General features: G+C 40.9%; 1 protein-coding gene across 2 annotated transcripts in view; it reads right to left on the bottom strand.

Annotated features, from left to right (window-relative positions):
• LOC146512238 (corticotropin-releasing factor receptor 1) overlaps positions 1–23058 on the bottom strand; it is a 124660-nt gene extending 101602 nt beyond the window's left edge. Inside the window, exons 1-4 of one of the 2 annotated variants that reach the window (XM_085171236.1) lie at positions 22256–23058; positions 9294–9381; positions 6698–6757; positions 6209–6334 (exon numbers count right to left, since the gene is read on the bottom strand). In XM_085171236.1, coding sequence (XP_085027362.1) covers positions 6209–6334; positions 6698–6757; positions 9294–9381; positions 22256–22285 — 304 coding nt within the window. In that variant the 5' untranslated portion in view covers positions 22286–23058. Of the gene's footprint in view, positions 1–6208; positions 6335–6697; positions 6758–6902; positions 8968–9293; positions 9382–22255 lie in introns of those variants that run through there. The other variant, XM_085171237.1, reaches the window with a different exon arrangement.
• Between the last annotated feature and the right edge of the window lie 3602 nt (positions 23059–26660).

Below are 26660 nucleotides of genomic sequence, written 5' to 3'. Positions count from 1 at the left end.
AATAAAAACAAACAAACAATGCAAATCAGAAATGGCTAAAGTTGATGTAAAAGCTGTGCCTCGCTGCTGAAACCACTGCGTTTCAAAATGTGTGATTTTTACAGTGATTGCGAATGTTTCTGGTTTCACAGTTTCACTGCTGCTTAGTGAGAAGTCTGCAAGTGTTTGCAGACACGTTGCAGTGTGCTAGCTGCCAGAGCACCTGCCAGGAGCCTTTCAGTGCAACCTCATATACCTCTTTGCATGTCTTGTTTTGTAGGCGAGTGGATGTAGAAGGTTGCTTCCTGTCGCTGGGTAAAATTGGTTTTCCCAGTGACAAGCGTTTACCAGGCAGTTACTGACTATTTGCTGTTCTGTGTGCTCGCCGCTTATCCAAATCACGGTAACCGTGGAGCTAGAGCCAGATGACTGTGAGAGGTACACGTCAAATACATAAAGAAACTATTCGGCACCTTTATACCTACAGCCAATTTAGAATCACAAACTAACCTAACATGCATATTTCTGACTGGTGGTTTCAAACCATCTTCATCTTCTCTGTAATTACAGAGATTTTTATCATATTCAAAGCAGTTCTCATCAACAGCATGTAAATGTGTTTGTGCTTGTTAGCGACGCTGGTATTATAAACGGATTTCCACGGTTTTCACGATGAGTCCATCAAGTGCAAAAACAAAGGCTTGTCCAGTGTGTTCTCGTCCTGGGGCAACAGTTACTGTCCCTCTGCAGATAAGACCACTGCTAGAGAGAGTCGATTTACTATTTGCTTTTGGGTACTAAAAACTACTTTTATAAGTTCAGGAAAACATTGTGTTTTGGATAAAACATGTCTCCTCATAACACAACCATCTATTATGCTTTTCCTTATTTTCCATCATATTTATACTGAAAGCTCGGGCTGCTCCAGATGCTCAGTTTCAGCCAGTTTTTTCTACTTTTGGCTCTGTATGACGTAAAACTACAGAGCACCAGGCACCTGCTGTTCAAACGCTTAAGGGCCAGCCAATCAGATTAAATCTGTCTTAAATCTGAGGTATTGAAAAAAGCTTATAGTAGATAAAATGAGGAGTAAAAAAATAACTATTCATGCAAAGCTACTCAAGAATAAAATAAGTAACATGTATGCTCTTTGATAACTGAGCTCCATCACATTTTAAATGTTTGTTTTCTGAATAAAGTTACAGTGAAGGAAAGTTTTTAGCCCTGGCCTCAGCGTAACAGCATCCCAGCGACCTGCCAGCGTCAGCTCAAAGTGGCGACTGTACGAGCCTGAATGAAAACTGAGAATTAGAACGTCCTTAACTGACGCCTGACGGGAGTCTTTAAGGTCGCAGGGAGCGTTCATCTCTCAAATCAACAACCCATTGTGCATAACGAAAGGACAGCAAACAGCTCAAGTATCTCTGCTGACCTCCGCTGCGAAAATCAGCAATCAATACTGATTAATAATGCATTCATGCTAAAAATACACGTCAAATTATAGCACGCCGGCTTTATCTGTCGTCTGTTCTGCTCATATTATCGCAGAGAATTTAATGAAACTTAAAATCAGCATCGTGTCATCATCCTGCATCCCGAACAGCTTTCAGCTTCATCCACGAACGCTTCCTCCACTGTTGACCTTCGCTGGCATCGTCCGCTGATGGGCGGTCTTTTTGAGGCTTTTAGGCTACACTTCAATGGAGATTATGTTAATCCTGAAGGTGAAATGAACCTCGCAGTGTCAAATTACCAGCGGGCCTTGCCTGAATTGCAGCGCGGCTCTCTTTCTCTCTCAAATGGATCGTCTGGATCCTGTGGGAGGTTTAGACTTTAAATTACCAAAGAAACACACAGAAGCACACAGAAACACGCAGGCTTTCATCTCATAAATTTAGCTATTTGTGTTTACTGTATGTCTCTGAAGGTCTGCGTTACCTTCAGAGTGCCGCAGTGTCCCGGCACACATCGCAGGCTGCTGATCCACTTGAGGATAATTGCAGGGATGCCTATTGTTGCACCCAGTAAATCATAGTTAATATTTATGAGACATGCTCTTATACAGTCTTTAAGCGCAACATTAAATAAATATAGATCCGTTTAATTATAAAACTTGTTTAATTCTTTATAACTTCCCTTAAATTGTGTACTTTATTTTATCATAAAAATATAGTGCTTTTGAAGGTATAAATTTTCATTATGCTGAATTCAATTCAAACTCCATATTTTATTCATGGACTCAAGTAGCCTTGCATCAGTTACATTTCACAAAACCTTGGTGCTACTCCTCTGTATGAAACAAGCTGTTCTAGCTCCACCCCCTTTAAGACAAGTTTCTTCTGATTGGCTGAAGCCCATAAACAGAAAGGTTTGAACAGTAGGTGAAGCCGCGTGACTGAGATGACCATATTAGGGATATCCACTCTCTTTGACATCATACAGACCTCATTACTGACCTAATGTTGTTTCACCTTTACCTGTTTTAAAACTTTATATCACTGTTTGTCCCATGAAGCACTTTGCAACTTTTCCTTTGAATGGTGCTATAAAAATACTTATTATTGTTTGAAACTATGCTCAGGTCAATGTCACGCTCAGTTAGTACATCAGGATGAGAAATGCACTTAAGAGTAGGGATGGGTATCGTTTAGGTTTTATCCGATACCGGTGCCAAACCGGTACTTTTGAAACGGTGCCGGTGCTTAAACGGTGCTCAAACCGGTGCTTAAAGAATGGAAAACACAAAATTGGTCCAAAAACCTCTCATGTTCAGCTGTTTTTTTTGTAAAAAGATAACAATGTTAGGCTTTTCTGCAGCTATGGGGCACATATGGTATCACTCTTGGCTGGAAGCAGCTTAAACAATGGAAAAAACACAAACTTTGTCCAAAAACCTCTCATGTTTAACTGTTTTCCACTTTTTCTTTGGTCATTTTAGCCTTTTTGGCCAGGGTGAAGGGAGTATCTGCCATCAAACAAGAAGACAGCTGCATGTAGCTATGATGATGTTTGCTAGTTCACCTTACATGCATTAATGTAATAACGTGGTTAGCCTACTCAACGTAAATTACACACGAACAACATTAAGCTACTCACGCAGAGAAGAACGGCTGCTGCTGCCATCATCATCCTCATCATTTCTGCTACACTGGCAGGGCTAGGGGTCAGGACTCTCCTCTTCGGGTTTTGGGGGGATGTTGCTAACTCCAGGCAGTAGATGTGCTCGGTGTGAGGTCTCGCAGCAAGCTATCAAATACGGCGCATTTCTCGGCTTTAAAAACCCCCCGCTATGCATCGCCAGGTGTTTCATCGGATTTGAGGTGTTACCTCCTTTGACAGTATCACAGTATCAGCTTAAAGCACTTGTTGCAGCTGCTGAGTTTGCATATTTTGCTGTGAAGTACAGCCAGACTTTTGACCGCTTCGCCTTGGGCATTTTTAAACTGTAGCTCTGCTCTAAAAGAACGTACGTACCTGGACCCGCCTACTATCCTCGGAAACGTAAAATGATTGGCTAGAATCTAAAGTGTATCATTCCATACCAGTTGGTGGCGGTAATGCACCTTTCAGTTGTTTGCCAGCCGCCAATACAAATGTAAGGAAGAAGAAAGTGTATCACAGCTCAGGGAAAAAAAGCACCGAAATGTGCGCTGCTTTTCGGTCTGGTTACTACCGTTTATGGATACCGGTGCCATCCCTACTTAAGAGCCAGTGATCAGGAGTGATATATTATTTCTTGCCTTTCTTTCTCTTCTCTAGATAAAGAATGCTTTGATTCATCTTGTTCATCCAGGTTACATTCAAACTTACATCTTGGAGCTATTCGACAAAGACTAGACATCGAGAAAAGGCAGCTATTCAAGCACAGAAAACTCTGCTCTGAATTTAATCTTTCAAAAATGAAATTCATGTTAAATTTAATAAAACTTGACACTAGTTACTGACAGAGTTCACAGTGCGATGGTGCCAGGGGACGTTGCCCGTAGACGTCTACGCAACCATGTTTCGTTTTTCCAACCAGAGAAGTCGCCACCTTCTAGAACTCCAAATCACACAGACAGCACTCAGACTGTGGAGAGTGCCAGTTTAATGACTTGAAGTAGTAGATGAGACCGTGCAGAGTACGAGGTATCAGGAAACCTACCAATCAACTCTAGTATGCAGGTTATATTTATAAAAAAGCAACTTTCTCAGAGTTGTTACGAGGACCATCACGCAATAAAGATGTTTATTTCTGCTGTAAAGTTGGACATTTTGACACAGCGGTCTTACTCGCTGTTGGAGCCTTCCTCAAGTGGTCATTAATGGAACTGTGGTTCTTTTTGGCTTCATTTTTAAGCTCCAGAGGTTTCCTATTGTCTTTTACATACAGTCTGTGCCAACAGCCGCACAAACAAGAACAGGAGTGGCCCACATTACTAGCTGTTCCACATATTTTTGAGTCTGCCTCCAGGTGACATTAGATAGCTCCAGTAAGCAGACATGGATTTTTACCGATGCCCTGCCACACCTGGTCTATTGTGCAGAAGTGTTATTGGTAGCACTGCTGTTGTTTAAGAGACCGAAGAGCATTTACGTCAATTTTAGGATTTTTGCGCAGAAGCAAAATTTCCTCATTGATTCAAGAAATTGGGAAACTTCAGTGGCACCTGTGTTATTATTTGGGTGGGTATCCAACGGTGCAGGTCCTGCTGTCATACTTTGAATAGCAAAAAAAGCACAAAAAGCACAAAGCCTCATGATTCAAACTGTAAAACCCTTCAGGATGTAAGACTAATGGTCCTGGGCACACAACACAAAGGAACACACATGTCAAATCACTACGTGCTGCAGACTATTTTCACTGCAAAATACTTTTCAAGCTTTCAATATGTGTGAATGCTAAAGGGTCTTTGGTCAAGCTGAAAACACTGTGACCTTGTTTGCACTAGAAATGCCTTCACTGCGGTGATAAAATATCCAATCAAGTGTTAAAATAAGTGATTATGGCTGAAGTTAGCGGCGAAGAAAACAAGTCACAACTACAAAACAAGTACAAATGCAGCGCACGTAGACATTTGTCTTTGTCATTTACGACAGAAAGCTGAATATACTTGTGGTTTGTGTTTTTTTGTAGCAGAAAATTAGCAATTTCAAACATGCAACACTGAGTTTTAAGAAGAAAATAGCAAGTATTCTCACACTATCTGGGAACAAAATGATCCTGCAGGGAAAATAACTAAACGGTTTCACGATCTGAGTCTCTGATTGTTGCTGCTGCCTTATAGCTTCACATTTTTCAGGCTTCACTGTTCTGTACCCTTAAATCGCTGAAAAAAATCTTTGAAGATACATTAGGAATGCTGCCGAGGGCGCCATTCCTCTGAGTGGCGCGAGTTTGACTGACAGCTCCCAAAGGGCCACAACATAAACAACCTCCTAACTCATAAGTTAAGGGCAAACAGTGTTTTATCAGCACTTAGAGTTTGACCTTAGAAGAAACTTTTTTAAGGATGAGCTGAAGAACAGTGAGCCACCTCTTCTATCTGATTTAGACACATAAATAAAGTCACTTCTAGGAGCCAGGCTTCATTTTTTTGTGGAAATATATGAAGACTAATTTTTCTCCTGTTCCTCGATGTTTCCATTGTTTGAACCCCTCCTCCTTTTTTTATTTAATCCCGCCTGTCTCTCTGCTACTGTCAAAAAGCCTAAATTATAACAATAGTTTATATGCAAATGAGCCACAAAGTAAATTGTAGTTTCATTTTTTAGCGTTTTATTAATTTTCCAAGATGAAAAAACAAACAACACAATCAATTGTCGAGACTCCCGGAGAGTTAATAGGCTTAAGCGTCTCAGACAGCGGTGATTTATCTTTAGACTTTCTCTCTGCGTTTCTTTTTCTGGGATCATTTAAGTCCTCATACAAAAGCATCATTTTTCACAGCGGGTGCTCGCCTCGCCTCGCCTTGTCATGTTTTGTTTTGAGCTTTGACACGTCATGGTGTTTTATCTGCACTTGTGTACACTTTTTTTCTCTCTTCTGCGTCTTTTGCTAATTTGTATGCTCATGCTAATTTCTGTATAAACAATTACGCAAACAGGGTTCGCCCATGGGGACGTTGAGTGTGGGGGTAGGGCGAAGCAGGGAGCAGGGATCGTATTAAATCACGTTTCTAATCAGTTGTGTCTGGGTTTGCTTTTTTCTGCAGGCAGGCGAGCAGGAGGTGACAGCTTACTGACTTACTGGTGGTGTTGTACCGGACGCCGTAAAACATCTCAGGACAGGGTCGCGCCACCAGCTGCCCCGCGCTGCTCCTGGGCCAGCAGGTGCCGATCCCATCGACGGAGGTTTCACAGTAGATTCCCGAGCCTGAAGCGTGGGGACAGAAAAGCGTCAGACACGGACATGCACGCATTCCCGTCATGTTTCATAACCGCATATAGATGTCATGAAATCCAGATAATGCTCCAAAGATCCTGGCAACAAATATGGTATCAGAATGAGCTGTTTGTGTACACGGGATTTAATGATTACTCCTGTGCTTTGCCGAGCTGAACGCCGTCTCCTGTGGCGCTACGCCACGTCTATTTCCAGCATTGTTTTCCTCTTTGATGTTAGTCCTTTATAATCTAAGTTCCGATCAAACTTGTTTTCCCCCTGCGGGGTATCTAACAACAACTCAGCTCTGCAGTAAGCGTGCGGGGAATCGGTTTCACACGCGTCTCAACTCACCGCTCCACTGGCTCGTGGCGTTACTCAGGGTTTGGTTCCAGGTGGCGGCCAGGGACTGCACTGCAACCCAGAGAGAAACAGCTTCATCAATAACCTCAATCATTGTTTGCTCAGTTTAGAAGAGGCAATGAAAATCTCATTAGATTCAGCTTAACAGCTACAAAGGGTGAGCACGAAAGGGCAACGGTAAACACTGATGACAGACCTTTCCTCCAGCAATAAGGGGACGGTAGCAGCAAATATGAATGTAGACGTGCCCCGAGGGTCAGACTATTACTTCTGTAATAACTCAAGAGGAATTAGATAAGAAGGATCCGGAGATAAGGACGTTCTGCAGGGGGAAAGGTGACACTTAATTTTAATGCTTTCATTTGAGGTTTCCAAACCACTTTTCACACCCACGTGTGGCAAGAAAACGAACGAAACAAAGTAAAATATGAAAAGTGGATAAAAGCTGCCACTGGTCATTTGTTCAAATGCATGAAAGGATTTTGTTTTACATTTTTAAAAGCAGGGTAGCTTTAACCGTTTAAAGGTTACAGGCTGACACACAGTGAGGGAAATAATCTCCTGCTGATCCCCGGCTGAATGAACAAGTTCTAATTTTTGTTAGTTTCATTTTAATGATGAGAAAAAGAGAATTGGGCAAAAATCCAGAAAAAACACACATATTATATAAAAGTTATAAATAGATTTGCATGATATGACTTGGCTAGGCCACTGTATGACTTCTTTAGCTGCCCCTTTGTTGCCTTGGTGATGTTGTCTTGCTGGAAAACCCATCTTCCGACCTTTATGATTCTGGATGAGGGAAGGTTCTCATCCAGGATTTTACGGTACACGGCTCCCTCGACGTGTTGAAGTCGTTCCATACCCTTAACAGAATGACAGCCCCAAAGCATAACGTTTCCACCTCCATGCTTGACTGTGGATGGTGCTCTTTGGGTCATACTCTGCATTTCTCAAACACGGCGGGTGGACCAGAAAAGCTAAAACTGGATTTGGGTGTCATCTGATCACAGTTTCAAGATTTCTGTCCATTACGCCGTGGTGTCATTTCACAGATTCTTTCACAAATAAAGGCAGATGGCTTTGTTTTGGATTTTATGCACCCTTGGGACAGAAAACAGGTGAGTTTAAAGGTTCAGAAATATGGCCCAGTACTTTTGTTTCGATCAGGGATGACAAATGCAGGGCGCAGAGGGTCGAGTGGCACTTTGGAAGACTTCGCAAGATGAAGTTTAAAAACTAAATGTACCAGTTTTCCAGATGTGGAGCTGTGATGTAAGTATTATTTTACTTACATAAAATCACACATTAACCTCTCAGGCTGGTGTCAGAATTTACTTCTCTTTCTTTGCATATGGAAAATAGAAAATTTGAACAGGTTAACAGATGATTTACTGTTTGGGCCCATTTGATTTCACCTGTGTCTGTCACCCGTGAACTGAAAATTAGATAATCCACTGGCAAAACTCCTGTTTCTGCAACCAAATAGTAGATGCTTGCAATTAAAAAAAGTTTGCATGGATGTAATTATCATATCTAAACTAAATTTTATTGCATTTAACTAAATATGAACGTGACGTGTGACATATGGATGTGACACAAGTTTTGCATGCCACTGAGTTGAATCTCGAGGCCTAAAAATGTAACACATGTCTCCATTGGCCAAGATTGGAGCGACAGCTTGCCAAAATCCATAGTTCATAAATAGCAGAAGCAGAAGACAGAAAATAACTGTGTAGTCCTGTTATGTTAACACATTTTTAAACAAACAAAAAAACACTGTTTCTACAGAGAACAGAGTCGACTTAATGAGAACAAAATTCACACATTTAGATTTATAATATATTATAATTCTTTTCATTACTATTTCTGTTTCTTTGGTTTTCCCCTATTAAAACAAACCCATATAGTTCCAGTTAAGAATGTGATCTTTTATTGGTTTAATAATTTTATAGCTTAATAAACTGGATATTTTTGGGGTTTTGGACTGTTGACATCAGATAATGAGTCATGAACATTTTTCACAATCGCATTAAAATTTATTTAAATAACGTCTTAACAGATTTACCAAAACAAATGAAGATAATTAAAAATAATAATTTAATTTCCTTTGCAGATAATTTCTGATGAATTACGAAGCGAATGAAATCGGTTCAGCTGAGCAGGGTGACAGCATGATAACAGAGCGTTATCATTACTCTGTTAAGAGCTACCTGGAATGATTTTATGACTGTATCCTGGGGCAAATAACAAGAACGTCATTCCTGTGCATTTGTGCGTGCTTGTGTGAGTCGTCTGGCTGTGCCGCAGAGATCTGCGAGGAAACGGAATAGTAGGAAAATAACGGATTTCCAATATCCACAAGGGGGGAAGTTGTGACTGAGGATGAGGGTTTGACATTTAGTGGTTATGGCCATGAAATGGAAAAGACTGAAAATCAATTCAATCTCAAGTGTACTAACAGCGGGGCAGCTAGAACAAACTGGCTGGACAGTACTGGGAAATGAGCGCCTTTTAAAAGCTTGTAACAGCTGCTGTAGCCGCGCTGCTGTAATAAAAATCCAGCTGATGTTTGTCCAGAACTTACACGAGATGTTCCCCGACAGCATGAGCAGAGCTTCACATGTCAGATCTGCTAACGAGGCTGATGGCAGGAGGCTCATGATGGCACACACCTGCAAACAGAGGAAAGTCACAGAGGTCAATCAAATATCAGGATGTCCTGCTCTTTCAGTCTGACACGCACACATTAGACATACAACTTTATTCGTGATTGAGAAGATTTTATTGAGCATGCTTTGGCGAATTGTGATGTAACTTGGGAGACATGACCGCCTTGCCTCTGAAAGCCTTCGGAGTGACTGCTATGTTAAGAACCTTTCATAAAAATTCAAAGGATGCAACGCTTAGACGGAGGGCTTTGACTCAATGCCCTCTCCACTCCCAGCATCAACAACGAGCAGCACGAGCTAACGGCGTCTTATCTCATCTGACAAACATCACAACACGTCTGGCATTCCTGTTCTGCCACATCCAAGTCGACTTTGTTACCATTAAGGCCACATAATACTCTGTAATATCAGCTGGTGTAGTACTTTTTTATAAAGACGGGTGTGGATGTGGAGATCTTGATATGAAGCTCGGCACCTCCCAAAGACAAGAACCAACAGACTTAAAAACTCCTTTGTCCCACACGCCATCAGACTGTTTAACTCCTCTCTGGAGGGGAGAGGGAGGGGAAACAGGAGGACAAAGGAGGGGGGAACAACTAAGCTGTAGTGCCTCTTCACTTCACTGTGCAATTACCTTTTCTGCAATACTTTTGTTAATAGTCAACGGTGCAATAGACTCCATACTTGAAATGTGCAATTCACTTGTATTTTTATTTTTATTCCTATTTATTCTATTTATCCCCTTCGTATATTTTATTTATATATGTCTCTCTATTTATATATATGTGTGTGTGTATATATATATATATATATATATATATATAATATTGTGTAACTCTGTAACTTCTGTCGGTGCTGTGCTTTTAGAAACCGAATTTCCCAGAGGAACCCACCCGAGGGATTAATAAAGTTTTATCTTATCTTACCTTCCCACAAACTCAGGTCTGGAGGTCTGCCTCCCTGAGAAAGTGTAAACTAGCCTAGTTTTACTAGCTAGCAACACGAGTGAGAAGTTCTAAACCCAATTTTAAGTTTAAAATGTGATTTAAGATTTTAACCATCTCTGTCGAGCCAATCCTTTTCCCGATGTAGGCAGAAACATACTGCTGGTTGCTACCCCAACCAATCACAGCAGATGGCCCCGCCCCTCCCTGAGCCTGGTTCTGTTGGAGGTTTCTTCCTGTTAAAAGAGTTTTTTCTTCCCACTGTCGTCAAAGTGCTGCTCATAGGGGGTCATATGATTGTTGGGTTTTTCTCTGTGTGTATTATTGTAGGGTCGACCTTACACTATAAAGCGCCTTGAGGCGACTGTTGCTGTGATTTGACGCTGTGTCAATAAAACTGAATTCAATTAAATTACTGGTAAAAAGTTTGGACCAACTATGAACCTGAACTGGAGTAAGACACAAATAGAGTCACTGTAAAGCAAATCCAAGAGATCAGCAGAATCAGTGAAAACATCCACACAAAGTTCACTCTGTGTACAAAGACTATTTTTATCAGTCCTCCAATGACAGCAAGACACTGTGAGTATGAGCTTTTGATATATTTGTTTTTGGGGTTTCTTACTCATCCTAGATTTTCTTTTCTGATAAAAAAAAAGATGACTTTAACATTTCTCATGATCAAGTTTTCCGTTGCTATAAAGTCCTGGGAGGACGTCAAGCAGGCGGCCAAGTAACAACAAACGGTCAGCCAACAATGATTCAGTGTTTAAAGGCTGGCTGGAACCGCATAGTTCACATAAGAAGAAATGTGGAAATATATTTCCCACACTTCCACTGTCTTTTTGGTCCAACAAAACAAAACAAAAGCGAAAACGTATATTTGTGTCCTTTTCCTCAGCAGGTAGCTGCGTGCTAATGTCAGTGAAAGGACAGCCTTTACGTCACAGAAGCACTCGCATCACTCTGAAAGCTTTTGTGGATGAAAAGTAAAACGACATTGCAGTGAAATGCAAATTGTGCCTGGGTGATAATAAGTGTCTGTCAGCTGCAAAGAGCTCTTCTTCACATCTGATCAAGGACAGACACTCAGCACAGCAGCTCCATGGCTCCAGTGCTGAGGAGGAGGATGCGAAGAATGAAAGACCCGTGGTACCAGCATTCGGCTAGCTTCACTCCGAGGAAATTAATAAGCTTGCTGCTGGTTATATAGTGGAGATGCTACCAATATGAACTCGATATGCAGCGAGGTGATGTCAGTTCGGTCAGGATAACCAAAGTGTGCAAACTTTTGTGCCAAAGTTTAACAGAAGCACAAAAAAGTTGCCGTTCTCAGCAGGTGATTCTGTAATATGAACAGTGTTGGGAAGGTTACTTTTAAAATGTATTCCATTACAGATTACAGAGTACATGTCCCAAAATGTATTCTGTAATGTATTCCGTTACATTACTCAATGAGAGTAACGTATTCTGAATACTTTGGATTACTTAATATATTATCATGCTGTTTACAACTACATGAATGTACTATTGCTGTGATTTATTACTGTTACTGAAGGTCCGCGGCTCCGAACCGTAGTAAAGGGACCTCTGGCTAATACGGTGGGTTCTGTGTCGGCTCGTAGCTGAAAACTAGCTTTACTTTGTTGTCTGGGTCAACTTTGCTAGCAGAGACAGAGAGAGGCGTTGAAAGGCTGCTCCAACGGAACTTATTGTTTCAGAGGAAAACACGAACACGGTGTACAGTCGAGTCTTAATAGCTTACTTACAGCTGGGCTCGTCAGGCTCTCTTCTTGGCTGCAGTGGTTATTATTATATTTACATGCTTCCAGCTCCCGTTTTTGCTCGATGACAGCTCGTACTTTTCCTTTTTCTCCCTCCCTCGCTCACAGACACATAACGGGTATGGCAGTCCATTCTCCCTGCAGCACGGACTACACTGCCTATGAGGCTACATTCTTTAGAGCACCGGTAGCATTCTGCCTATTAGCTTAGCACAACAACAACAAAAAGGCCTCTCTCACCCAGGAAACACAAAGAGAGAGAGCGTCACCCTGTAACCATGGCAACCGTAACGCTGCCGCCTGGAACAACAGAACGTAGCTGTCAAACAAAACCCAAACAGTCCTGACCCGCCACAATATAAAACAGGAAAGTACGCCGTGTAAGCCATTTATTTCAACAAAGTAACTGTATTCTAAATACCACCTTTTTAAACGGTAACTGTAACGGAATACAGTTACTCATATTTTGTATTTTAAATACGTAACGGCGGTACATGTATTCCGTTACTCCCCAACACTGAATATGAAGTATTTCTAACAGTTATAAGACGTAATCTTGAACAGAGCTGGGAGTTTTTACCTCAAATTTAAATTTTTAGACTAAATACAAATGCAGTTTTAACATAATGAGTCTGTTTTAAAGGGAAAAAAGCTACACAAACAGAGCTGGTCCAGTGTAAAGAAGAAAAAAAAAAGGTAATTCTTGATTCGTCGCTCACTGTATGATTAACTGCATTTTTTCAGGTTGAGTTTAATTTCACTAGCCACACACAGGCCTGATTACTGCCAGACCTGTTGAATCAAGAAACCACTTAAACAGAAGCTGCTCGACAAAAGTGCGGCACATCATACGATGATCTAAAGAAACAGCTGAGAAACAACACCACTGATATCTGTCAGTCCGTAAAGGGTTGCAAAGCCACTTCTAAGGTACTCCAGTGAACCACAGTGAGAGCCCTCACACAGTTTTAGGAAAATACTCTGGACTGACGAGACAAAAGCTGAAGTTTCAATCCTGTTGCATTGGCGTAAAAACTAACAAGAAGATCATATCAACGGTCAAACATGGTGGTGGAAGTGTGATGGCCTGGAGCTGTTTGCTGCTTCAGGACTTCAATATGTAACAGAACAATGATCCACTCTTTGAGCACTCTGAATGACTCGAAGTAGTGAAGGTTTCAGAGTAGCCTGGTCAAAAGTCTTAAAAATCAGATCAAGGTGCTCTGGTATGGCTCATGCTGGAAAACCCTCCAATGTGGCTTAATTAAAGCAAATCTCCAAAGAAGAGGGAGCCAGAATTCCTCCACAGTGCTGTGAAAGTCTCATTGCCAGCTATCGCACATGCTTGATTGGAGTTCTTGCCAAAAGTGAGACGAGCAGTTATTAGGTTTAGGAAGCAGCTGTTCTTTCACACAGGTGTGGTGGGTTTGTATTGAATTGGGTTATTTGTGTCTAATATTAAGATTTGTGTGATTGTAACCGGTGTGATTCTGCGTTGTGTCTGATAAAAAAGGTAAAAGAAAGAAAGACCTCCAAGTAAATAATTTGCCCACTCCAGCTCCTATGACCAAATACAAACAGTGGGGAAGAGGGTTAGCTCAACCCACCACAACTTCCAAGCTAGCAAGGAGTATATATTCATGCTAGCATTCATAGCGCCTAAAACACATTTATGATACACACATACTACACACTTATAACATCTAACAAAAACAGGCTTAATAATGACAATAATTGAACTAAAATCGCAATCAGAAACATCAGGGTGGCTAAATATGAATTATATGTGTGTTTTAAGGTGTTGGAAAGAAATGACACCCACCTCTCCCACAGGGGAATTGTAGAGGCAAAAGGGGTACACTGTATTTATAGGATTGCACCAAAGAAGAAGAAGAAAAGAATAAGGAGGGTCTCTAACTGATAATGAACATAACTACAGGCTTGGAGGTCCTAAAAGTCAGGTATAAAAGGAGCAGTTTGGGGGTTTATTTTGTGTAATTATAACAATGTGATTTATGACCCTGTTACATGATGATCTGAAATATATAAGGTGACAAATATGCAACAATCTAAGAAATCAGGATGGAGAAAAATACTTTTTTACAGGATTGTATATAACAAGTTCCTTAAGACTTGTCATTAGATCCAATCAGAAAAAACAACTGGATCAAACATGCTTGTGTATCATTAGCTCGTGTGAGTTCACCCTAAACGTGGGATCCTTTATGATCCCTGCCTGAACACAGGAGCCAGAAGCTTGGAGGAAAGCAGCTGTATTCGATGCATTAGCAATGAGAGCAGGTGGTCTTTTTAAAACAAAATCACATTAGCATGGAAGACCTTTATGGCATTTGTGTATTGTTTTAAAAATCAGTAACTGCCTTCTGTCCCTCGAGTGGATGTTGCATAAATTAACAGCTGCAAATGCCCCCAAAATTTGGAGCATCTGCACTCACAGCCCACTAATCTCGTGTTTACTGATACGAAGAAATGACTTCTTAAAGACTTTTGATGCTAAATTTAAAGTCTTTCTGTTACTGGATCGCGCTACTATCAGCCTTTTTTCAGCTATGCAGGAGGTGAAAACACTGAATAATGCAGATTTTTCTTTAAAACTACAGACTCTGGGTCTCAAGAGACGACAGTTGATAACAGCATTAGATAACATCTGCTCTATTCTGGGATGGAGAACAGGAGAACCTGTATTTATGGCTTTGTTAAATGCCAGCACAGTGGAATTCAGTGGTTGGATTAATATTTCATCCAAACAACTGAAATCCCTTCGTCCTGAGCCAGTGACTCGGCTGGAAAGCATCCAAATAATGAAGGCTGGCGACACAACAAGAAAAAAAATAGTTCTGCACCGGTGACATCTAAGAGCTGATTCACTGCTGAATTCACAGCATCTGTCAGCACCCTTCTGCACGCGGCAGAAGAGACACAAACTGTAAAATATCATTAGTTTTGATTTTGTTCAGCCTCTCAGAGTGACCCCAAACTCTGTTACATCTCCGCCCAGCTGTCCTTGAGCATACAAGCTGATCCCTGCGGATCCAACAGGGTGGCTACAATTACCTGCGAAGCCAATGCTTCATTTCCTCCGTAAATAAAACATCCCCATTAATAATACAGCACGTGAAACGTTAAACATTTCACCCGTCTTCAGAGAGAAAAATAGAGGAAAAGGTGCTTTAAATTCATCAAAAATCCTCACTTCCTGTATCAAAAGCACATTCATACCTGCTGGTCACAGCAGCGTCAGGCATTCACACCGTATGAAGTCACATCATATAAAATGCTAGAGTGGCCCAGATTTCACGGAAGGTTTTTCTGGGTCGTTTGCTGCGTCTGTTTCACGCTCAGTGAGTCCTGGGCAGGTATCAGGGCGCAGAGACCGACCGCCCACCTCCTTCCATTTAATTACAAACCGACACACGATGTAAACAGCAGGATGTTTTCAAATCAAAGTGAAAGAAATACTCAGACTTTTAACTTCATTTTCTGTAACATCACAGTTTCATGATTAATTTCTTTAACTGGAGAAGAAACTCTAATGACTCGCTAGAAATACAGGGCAGCAAAAAGTCATCTTTTGCCATGAATGCATATGAACCGTTTTAGGTTCCACATTAGTCTTGAAAGAGCTTAGAAACACTCCTTTACCGTACGCACTCGCCTGTGTATAAATGTCACACTGCTTCTGGCCCACACGTGTGCACGTTTTCCACATCTTATGCGTGATTTAACGGCGTTAAATCGTTGAGTTTTATGTAAAGGACAGGCTTGGATCATTAGTCACAAACACTTGGTGTGAAATGTTCATTCAAAGTGCAGGGAAAGGTCGCAGGTTCAGGATGAAGGAATGAGTATCCCAAACAAAACAAAAAAAAGAGTGGCTTGGTGGATTTTTGCACACTGTAAACAAGAAGCAAAAAAAATAAGAAACAATAAGAGTGGGCAGAAAAATACACAGGAATAACTTGACAAAGGTGAAACTAGCAAGTGTGGAGAAAACAATCATAAAACGTGGGAAAAAAGACAAAGACAGGAAGACAACACATAAAAAACTTTCCAAAATAAAACAGGAAGTGACAATAAGTATGGCACAAGAAACATCAAAGACAAACACGGAACTAAAAGAGGAAAAGGTGAACACTAAACACTAGTCCTTAGGCATTAATGAGAAAGACATGCAAAGTAATGCCAGCTTTGACACACAGAGGGCGCTACAGAAGACGGTTCAGTCACTGACTGATTTAAAGCCTTGATTTGTCATCTGTGATCAACATCACTTTGTTTTTGGCATTCAGAAGTGGCCAAATTTCCACTGTGGGTTGGACGATGTTTATGCATCTATAAACTGTGCAGGAGCAACAGACGAGTAAAACCAAAACTGGAGCACAGACTTGTTGTTTACCTCACAGAAAGCTTTATTATTAGAACAATAATAAGATTAATAATTTTAAAAAGTCTCCAGAACCACAAAACTTAGTCACGAGGTCAATTTTAGTGACTGAAATTAGCAGACATGATGCCACAAAAGGCCAAAGGCAGCCACCAGTCAAGCGGGAAAAAAGTGTATTCCCTGACCAGCTGATGAGTTGCTGCTGGACTTTGGGGAATTGCTGGGAAATTGATTATTCATCACTCATCTGCACAGGCTTGGAGACGGACAGTGACCCTCTGGTAACCGCTGGTCTGTTTCCCTTACAATAAAGTTGGACCTTTGAACTTGAACATTGCCTGTTTGTGGTTTGTGCTGCTTTTGTCTTTTTTTATTTGTTTGTTTTCTTTTTGCAGCTTGGCTACTGGTGTGCAGCGCGTCTTTGCAGGCAAGTTGGCATCTTCTATGCAAACTACAGGGAACCACTACAATCCTCCAGCAATCATAAACAAGAAGCCCCCGGTTTGCAACCAAGAATATACCTTTTTCCCCCGTCAGTGGTGGCTATATCACATCTAACATGGTAGAGAACTCCTGAGCAACGTCTGTATGATGTCACATGGAAAACTTCCATAGGGACTGACTCACTTTTGGACCGCGCTCAAGTGGTCACTAAAGGTATTGCAGTTTTTTAAAAGATTATTTTATTTTTGCCAATAAAATGCATCTTTACAAGTAATAAACTTAATACAGTATCAGGATGATACTATATCATGACAAACATGACAAAGCCTCCTTGTTTTAAGTACTTTTACTGTTAAATGGGTGGCTACAGGTGCATGTCTCCCCTTAGAAATCATGCTTCATATTGGCAAAATCCCAAAAGCAGTATTTCAGTACCATATGCATGAAAGAGTATACCGCCAGTGATGTACTGATGTTTCAGAAGCATTTACTCTATCAGATACTGAACTGAAAATAAATAAATAAATAAATAAAACAAATCTCCACTTCTTGTTTGCATCACATGATCCACATCACATGAGGACACTGCATAAAAACAGTGGAGGAAGAGGCTTCCCAAGTGGGCACGCTCGGGATGGATGCCTGAGGACGGGCACAAAGCTGCTGATCCCAGACTTCTCTGGGTCCCATGTGCCACTTAATGCCTCTTTTCATGCATATATGGAGCATAATAAAGTCTTTCTTTTTTACAGCTTACAGTCCTCTTGCCCTTTTTTTTTTTTTAAATTTGAGACTGTATCTACATAAAAACAATCTACTGCTATGGCATACAGTCTGTTCAGAATGATTCACAGTTGCTCTTGCAAAAAAGTGACAGATCAATGCCTCCAGTATTTACTCGAATTCAGTTTTTAATCCTTTTCCTTTTAATTTAGAGAATCAGTTTGGCTGCGTTTACAGCTGAATACCATCTCCACTTTTAAAGGGTCCTCCGGCATGGATCTGCTGCAGGACAACAGAGTCGTAAAACCGGCTTTCGACAGAGATTTATTAACCAGCGTGAGGAAAAATGCTGAAGCGGGAAAAAACAGATGCAGGTTTGAGGTGTGGTTCACCTGCGAAATGTCACTCTGCTCGAACGTTCCTGCTGCTCGCTCAAACGTGACTGAACGAGGCAGCTCTGGCACGAGAATGATCAAAATCTATTCAAAATAAAAGCAGGTGGAGACACTGTTTGTGTATGTGAACGATGGCGCGGCATTGTTTTTATTATGAAGAACAGGCAGTGATAAGGGTGTCGCCACATACAGGTACACACAATCATCGTAACGTTTAAATCTCTGGATCGTGTTTGTATTTCACGTGATGCAGTGTGTCGCAAACTTCAGTCTCTCTCCATTTCTCGATACTTGTAAGTATCCACAAATGAGACAAAACACAGTAAACAAAGCAGTGAAATAGCTATTATCATTCTACTTATACACAGCAAATTCAAAAGTGTTAAATGTTTTGGTGTTAGTAGTCTTAGAGTTAATTTTACTCTAAGTAGAGTCACATTCTTTTAATGTAACTCTGAGGTGTAAAATGATAGTAGTTAAAATCGAGTGTTAAACATGAGTGTTTCTATTTCAAATCTGGAGGTGTTACAATGGAAACATTAACTCTTGACCTCTTAACTCTGAACTCCTACAGGGGCTATGACACCAATAGAGTAAATTCACAGACTCCGCCCCCAGCACGGCTCCAATCGAAGCTGAAGTGAAGCCGTTTCAGAACATTTTGCTCTACATATTTGAGTTGTTTGCCATGCTTGGTAAGTCATGTTTTCAAAGATTGTTTCAATTATTGTTATTAGCTTTTACTTCTGTGGCTCTTTGGAGTTGAGACAAAGCTGTGTGAAAGGCATTAGCCATGTTGCTCGCTGATAGCATAATATTCTGTTTTAGCTAGCTGAAAGGTATTGTTTGCGGGCAAATACCACAGCCTTGAAAAAAAGCTTGCATGTGAATTTTCAGTCAAATTTCTTGGTCAAATACACTTAAAACAATGTCTAGAATGTGAAATGTTGGTATAATGGTGCTACTTGAAGCCTGAAAACGATCTCCCATAAAAAACGAGCAAACAGCAGTAGCAGATGTCCCGACTGAGTTCTACGTTAGCACTTAGATTCCTCCAGAGTTTTGTGCACACGGTTTAGGTAAAAATGAAAAAGGTTGAGGTTTTACATTTAGTTCAGTATTACCTGTTGTCTGTGTCCTTGTCTTTTGGGAAAATACTTTACACAAGTAATGGCTCAAAAAGGATTCCTTTTTTTTTCTGTGCTGCAATTGATTTGTGCCATTAATTAGTGTCAACTAATTTTTATTCAATCTCCACATAGGATATGCTTGTGAAGATGGAATATGGGAGAGAGCAGAAGTGCGTTGAAGTTCCACAAAGTGATGACTGAAGGACATGCATATTGTATTTTGTATTTATTGAAATAAGTGATGAGAATGCTGTTATTTGCATTTACCAGCTCACCTATGTCAGACCTTTTGATAAACAAAATGCTAATGAAAGTGAGAACATGTACACTGTTACATCTTTCAGAAAATGTTTTGAAATTGTGGTGCACAGTTCAGAATAAATGTTTTTCAAAAACCATTGCGTCTTTTTAGTAAATGTTTATTTCCAAAAGAAATTTCTAGAAGTTCAGAACAGTAAAATTCCCGCTTTTTAGAATTAATTAGAAGATAACTCTTACGTAGTTAAACTAAAATACTCTTTGAGAGTTAATATATAAACTCTTAACACCAAGTGTTAGATTATCAACTCCAGAGAGATTTGGTGTTTAACACTAAATCAGAGTTAACATACCAACTCTCCAAAAAGAGTTAAATTAACACTCTCTGGTGTGGACCCATATAGACACTTTAAAAGTGTTGAAATCAAATCTGACAGTGTTAATTTGGACATGCTGGATTTGCTGTGTAGAGACATCATAATTATGTCATCACTGTGAATTATTTAGTAAAGATCTGTCATTGTGAAGCTTACACCTGCTGAAGGGCGGCTCAGTAGAGCCTTGACTGTAAGAGGATACCTGGTTTGAAGCTCCTGATTGGCTGCTGATTTTCTGTGGAAAGTTTGTAGGTTCTACCCACCAACAACCTCCTCTGGAGAAAAACTGAGTGGAATTGGTCCCAAATGTGCAGTTCCTCTAATCCTCACAGACTCCCATATGGAAATGTCTAACATTAACTGATTTAAAAGCATGTTTACAACCTGACCACCCTTTGGTGTCTGCCAGTCATCACCTTCACTAACTTGACTCTTTAAACTGGACCTCTCCACCATGTTTGTGCTGTTAATTAATGGATCTGCCAACAATAAAGCCTGCTTTGTTTTACCAGATGAGATGTTTGTGCATCAGTGTTGAGCAAAGTTCTAGTATTGTATTAGTGTGTTACTTTGCCCTAATGAGCCATTATCTGTTTCTGTGCCATCATAGTTTATGGATGTTTATGAATGCAGCCTGCTAAGCAAGCTAGCGAGAATTAGCTGATGGATCAGCGCTCCATACTTTTATTCAAATATGGTAACTCGTGCTTCCAAAAACCTGAATACACAGTTTCAGCCAAAACGCTAATGCGGAAGCTTTAATAATAATAATAATGGATTGGATTTATATAGCGCTTTTCAAGGCAATGCCACTATTCATTCACTCTCACATTCACACACTGGTGAAGGCAGCTACGGTTGTAGCCACAGCTGCCCTGGGGCAGACTGACAGAAGCGAGGCTGCCATATCGCGCCATCGGCCCCTCTGGCCAACACCAGTAGGTGGTAGGGTAAAGTGTCTTGCCCAAGAACACAACGACCAGGACAGAGAGCCCGGGGAACGAACCGGCAACCTTCCGGTTACAGATATGCTTCCCAACCCCCTGAGCCACGGTCACCCTTTAATATGTATCCCATCTTTTATATACAGTCTTTGGTTCTCCCTACACTCGCACACATGAGCGTTGGGTAGATTTGTGACATCGCTCTGTGATGTCATCCTGTTCAAGGTGTACTTGCCAACAGCTTCCTACTCAAACTCAGATGGGTATCTAAAAGTGATGACATATATTAGAATAGATTTTAAGAGAAGTTACAGCCACCCAGCTTTGCATCTAAATGTGATCGGCTCCATCTATAATTCAGTGCAAACAATGCAATAATGCAGACATTAATCTGATTTAGGTGAGTGTGCAAAGGCAGCGCTACGCAAATACTTCACTCCTTAACTGTATAAAATGTTGCATGCATGACTTTTACTTTCCACACCGTTAAATGGCCTCATTTCCAGCACAGAAATCCACGCACCTAAAGCTGCACACAGTCTGGTGTTTGTTATTTCATGACCTCAGTAGACATTCAGTACGCGAGCTGTTGTGAGTGTGGGGTCTTAAATCACAACAATGGGGACGCGAATAGAAAGCAGGGGGATTTTTTAAAAAGGGCTCACGGGATTCTTGACTATTCTTAGTGCAGCAGCACTTTGCACAATGGGCAGGAGGTGGATGAAATAATTCACCTCGGGCATCTACAACATCAGCAAGTGAGTGCAACAAATCACATGTCCCTATTCTTGCCTCAGCTGCCTCTCCATTTTGCTATGAAGGGGTCACAGCGTGAGTGATATCAGATCTCAGCGTTATGGGGCTGGAGAAATTTCAACATCACCGCGCTCGCTTTTCTTGTTCGATATTAAAGGAGTGCACTTGCTGCGTTAAAACACCCAGTTTCATCTCAGGAATGTGTCCCAGATCCGCTTTTTTGCCCCTTTTCTTCACCAGTGCTTGAGCTCCGGTTTCAGAGGGTATGGAATCGTGCCATTGGGATCGGTTTTCTCATGCCACCTTAACCCAAAGTCCTGGTTCAAGTTTCAGTGTTTACAAGTAAAAACGCACCGGCACGCTTCGGCAAAGCTTCAGCGCTTAATTAAAGTCATCGGACGCAAAGTGCTATAACTATATATTTAAACATAAAAGAGAAAGAGAGAGATTATTGTCCTGGTTAAAACATTTTAGTTCAGACAAACTCGGATTCTCGTCCCTTTAATGAAAAATAATTTAAAATAGGAATCTGACAGAGACAATATCCAAACCCGACATCTGGATGGGGGATAGCGTTAAAGCCTTCACACCAAGACTGTGCTCAACTGCAATCAGCGATAACAGCACAGATTCCCTGTTAGCTGTTATTAGGACGTTTTAATTAAATGTCCAAAGGCGAGAAGACGAAGCGGAGGCGCAAAAAGACGCAGAACTTACCCCCAACAGATAAAAGCATTTGCGACGCATTTCCAGGCCTTTTATTTTTCACATAATTTCCATGTGTGGAACTAAATGTCTCCTTGTTACTTCACTGAAGTATTTTATCCTTGTGACGGAGAGTGGAAAAAGTCCCAGCAGCGCAGTTTTCTGATGGTGTTGACTGAACTGTACCCAGAAAAAAAATACAACCGCGTGGCCAGGCCGGGTGTAGATGTCCGGGTAATGTCAGAGGTTAGACACTGTCAGGATTGTTTAATGAGGAGCTGCGGAGCTGGGGTGTAGCAGCCTGTCACCTCTCTGGTAGGGTCGGTTTCCCGTGAAATCGCTGCCTCCGTGAACAGGACCGGAATCCACACAAACACTATCGCACCTTTAAAGCTGCCAACGAACTGAAACTCCTTTTCCACGCATGGTTTGCTCGGCAGGTTTCCCCGAGCTACAGCCTAACGTCCGCCCGGCTTCCCATCCAGCTTCTGACTCCTGCGCGGAGCCGCCGCGGTGGTGCACAGCGTCCCCACAACGCCCCCACGTTGTGCCACTTTGTCGAGTGTATCCAGTGTGACTGAGGAATAACTCGATTCCTCTGCGTGGAGTTAATTATGCAATGACTGCCCGTGTTCCAAACCCTAATCTTTAATCCCCCGCGCAATCTAAACGTCACTGCTGCGAGAAAGTTAAAGCAAACGAGCCCGGGGTGAGCTGCTCGTGAAAGGCTCCGCGCGCATCGCTGTGCTCTTATCAAGCATCCAGGAGAAGGGAACCCTTTTACCATGTGCCCCCGTTTCCAGACGAATTAGTGCCAGAGCGCAGAGTCGACAGATTTCGCTGTGAGCCAAGATCGACAGATGGTTCCCAGTGTGTCAATAAAGTTAAGCATCCCCGGGGATCTTTTTAAATACAACTCAGTACAAATGAGCGTCAAAATCACTCTAAATAAAATCTCAGTGGGAATGAATTTGCGACTCCAGCAATTAAAATAATTACAAATGATCTTAATATTAAAGTTCTCGTTAGTGTGGGTGGGCGTCCCAGAGAGGTTAGAGGATAAGAAAAAAATGCTTATTATTATTATTATTATTATTTTATTTTTATTTATTTTATTTTATTATTATTATTTTATTTTTATTTATTTATTTATTTATTTATTTATTTATTTATTATTATTTTATTTTTATTTTATTATTTTTATTATTATTTTTTTATTATTATTATTATTATTATTACTCTGAATAGATCTCCTCTTGGGTGGGTTTTACTGTATTAGCCAATTACATATGAGGCCTGGACATAAACTGTATATAAAAGTTGGTAATAAACAAAGTGTCATCGCCTTTTATGAAGCCTTGACATGAGGAATTTCTATGTATTTGAGTTGGTGTTTTAAAAACCAACTTTTCAGTCACACGGTTGTGCTGCTTTATATCTATGTCACTGTAAGCATAATTTTTAAGTTTAATATCATGTTTTATTCAGTAAGACCTGAAACAGTCAAAACCTCATCAGGACTGTGTTTACTGACGTCACAGAGCACGTGAACCAAAGGGATGTTTTCCTGTACATTTCTAAACACGGGACTTTAAAAGTCGCCCCCTGCTGGTCATTAAAAACACGTCTGAAGAAACAAAGCTCTTCCATGTCCCCATGCAAGAGTCAGAATGGTCAGAAATAATTAATTGAGTATAAAAGTAATGCGAGTCATGCTGTGGTCTTATGTTTGGACTCACGTGGTAGCAGTTATTACTCTCAACCATCATCATCAACAAACACCAAGTAAGAAAACATGTCTTTGAAGAAGGACATCCCTCACTTGAGAGTCGCAGGTGGCGCGTGGGAGTCACGTGTTTAATAGTGATGTGCGATACCACTGATTTCCTTTCCGATCCGATACCAAGTAAAATTCAGGATGGTATCGATGATACTGATCCGATACCGATACTTTGTACAAAAACTTATTTTATTTATTGTATCTCAAATTATAGCGTCATAATGATTACAGGACATCAGACTACTTGTTCTTATCACTTAATAATGCAGAGTTCATCATATAGAAATAAAAAAAACTGAAGTTATGCGCTATTTGAACACGCTGCCACCTGCAGCACTAAAGGACTCCGCGAGAGACGTCATATTCTGTGATATGATTTACTCTGAGGTGTTTGATGAGGTTAGTGGTGTTTCCACAACACCTCACTTTCTTGCCACATGTATCACAAACCATGTCTCAGCTGTTTGTGGAGGTAAAATACGTCCACACATGACTCCATTTACGCTCAGCCATTGTAGTGAGTGATCACTAGTGTTTAATAAAAGCTGGCTACAGCAACAGTGACGGCACTCGTAAGCCTCTACATTAGCATTAGCATGAGCGGTTTTTTCCCTCTAGATCTAGTAGTGAATATATTTGGATGAGAATTGTTGATCCCCCTTTTAACAAGTTAACATCTGATGGAAGGAAGCTCGTTTAGCGGGCTTCAACCATAAACTGTTGTCACCTTCCTGGGTCTGTTGACCTAGCGTTTTGAGTTTTAGTTTATTTGGATGATATGTTTGAGTTCTTTAGGGTAGCTAAGTTGTTTATTAGTTTCCCTTTGTGTTTTCTACCGCTGTATTTAAGTTTCCCTCTCCCTTTACCCTTTATGTGTTTCTTATGTTGTCAAGTTTTTATTGTCTTGTCTGCGTCACATGTTTCCTGTTATATTTTGAAGGTCTGTGTCCTATGTCAGTGTTGCCAACTCCTCAGTAAGGAAAATCGCTATTGGTTGTTCTAAAAGTCGCTAAATGGCGTCATCGCGTAATTTGCATAATTTGTCATACTAATGTAATTGTAGAGTATGTTGTTGGAGAGAGAAATAACATCGTGAAAGAGACATAAAGTGAGTAAACAACGTCCTAAATGCATTTAGAGTTTATTTAGAACTACAAATTAAATTTATTTTAGCAATTATTGTTTTTTTTAATGTCACAATTCCAACCCTGCTCCTTTACCTGGGCAAATATGCCCCGAAATAGGCACTCTGGTTGAGTTACTGTGTGTGTGTTTATAAGTAGTTTTAAACCTTGTGATCCACAAAACAGCATAAGAGTAAAAGACGAACTTACTGCCTTACAGTCAGTGCGGGAGCAGAGGCTTCGCTCATGCGCGATTCATTTGCAGTTTGGACTCATAGGTGTGAACGTCTCCTGCCCTGATAGCAGCTGGGGGAGGACTATCCTCCGCCCGTGAGCGCTTTGGCACGGGGGAGGTGCCCATGGCAGCACCAGTGCTTGTTGAGAGTAGGAGCAATACGTGCTTTCACGTTAAAAGTCGTCATAAATAAGTCTCCAATAACACTAGAAAAAGTCGCCAGATTTGTCACTAGTTGCTTATTTAGAAAAAAAATCGCTAAGGGGGTCTGAAAACTCGCTAAATATAGCGACAAAGTCGCTAAGTTGGCAACACTGCCTATGTCAGTGTAGTCAGCTTTGCTTCCTTTGTCTCATTATGTCAGACTAGTGTCAGCTGTTTTCCCCGTGTGTTTCCACTTCCCCTAATCACCCTTGTGTGTATTTAGTCTGTGTGTTTCTGTTCATTCCTGGTCAGGTCGTCTGTTGTTCACGCCAAGGTTTCCATGTCATGTTTCATATCTAGGTTTTTCTTGTTGTTTATTTAGGCTACGTTCACACTGCAGGTCTTAATGCTCAAATCCGATTTTTTTGTCTGCTCGTTCACACTACAAATAAAATGCGACAGCAAACGCGCTCTAGTGTGAACGCTCAAAGCGGCCTGAATGTGCAAAAGAAGACGTCACACACAACGCGCTCTGTTTAGACCCAGACCAACAGTATTGTTTGACTGATGAACTTAATATAAAGACTTCGGACTTCACGTTTCCCAATTTTTGCTTTAAGTTATTTTGTTATTTACATAATAATGTAAATAACCTAATAATGATCCTTATTGCTGTTTTAGAGGAGCGCTGCTTCAAAGGATAGTTGCAGATTTCTGTCAGAATCTGCAGATTATACAGAACAAATAAAATGTTCACGTTTCTCCAACGTTGTCCTCCCAACAGTTTCACCGGATGGCCAGGAAGCATCTTATCTTATCGGGTGCTTCTCCGGAGCTGATAATTGGCGTCTGTCTTGTGTCAGTGACGTAAAAGACGGATTTAATGCAACTTGACCATCAAACAGCAGTCGCTTTCTACAACATCGGATATGTATCGGATTCAGTACCACATACGAAAGTGACCCAGGTCGGATTTGAAAATATCAGATTTGTGCCGTTCACACTGTCACACCATGATTGGATATGGGTCGCATAGGGTCAAAAAATCGGATTTGATGCGCTTTCGCCTGCCTTAGTTCTCCCAGTTTAGGTTGATGTTAGTTTACTTCAGTTTGCCCTTTCTTTGTATCTTTT

Source organism: Neolamprologus multifasciatus, chromosome 8 (genome assembly GCF_963576455.1).
Source record: "Neolamprologus multifasciatus chromosome 8, fNeoMul1.2, whole genome shotgun sequence".
Classification (NCBI taxonomy): domain Eukaryota; kingdom Metazoa; phylum Chordata; class Actinopteri; order Cichliformes; family Cichlidae; genus Neolamprologus; species Neolamprologus multifasciatus.
The sequence above is the reverse complement of the archived record's forward strand: the minus strand, read 5'-3'. Positions and strand labels throughout refer to the sequence as shown.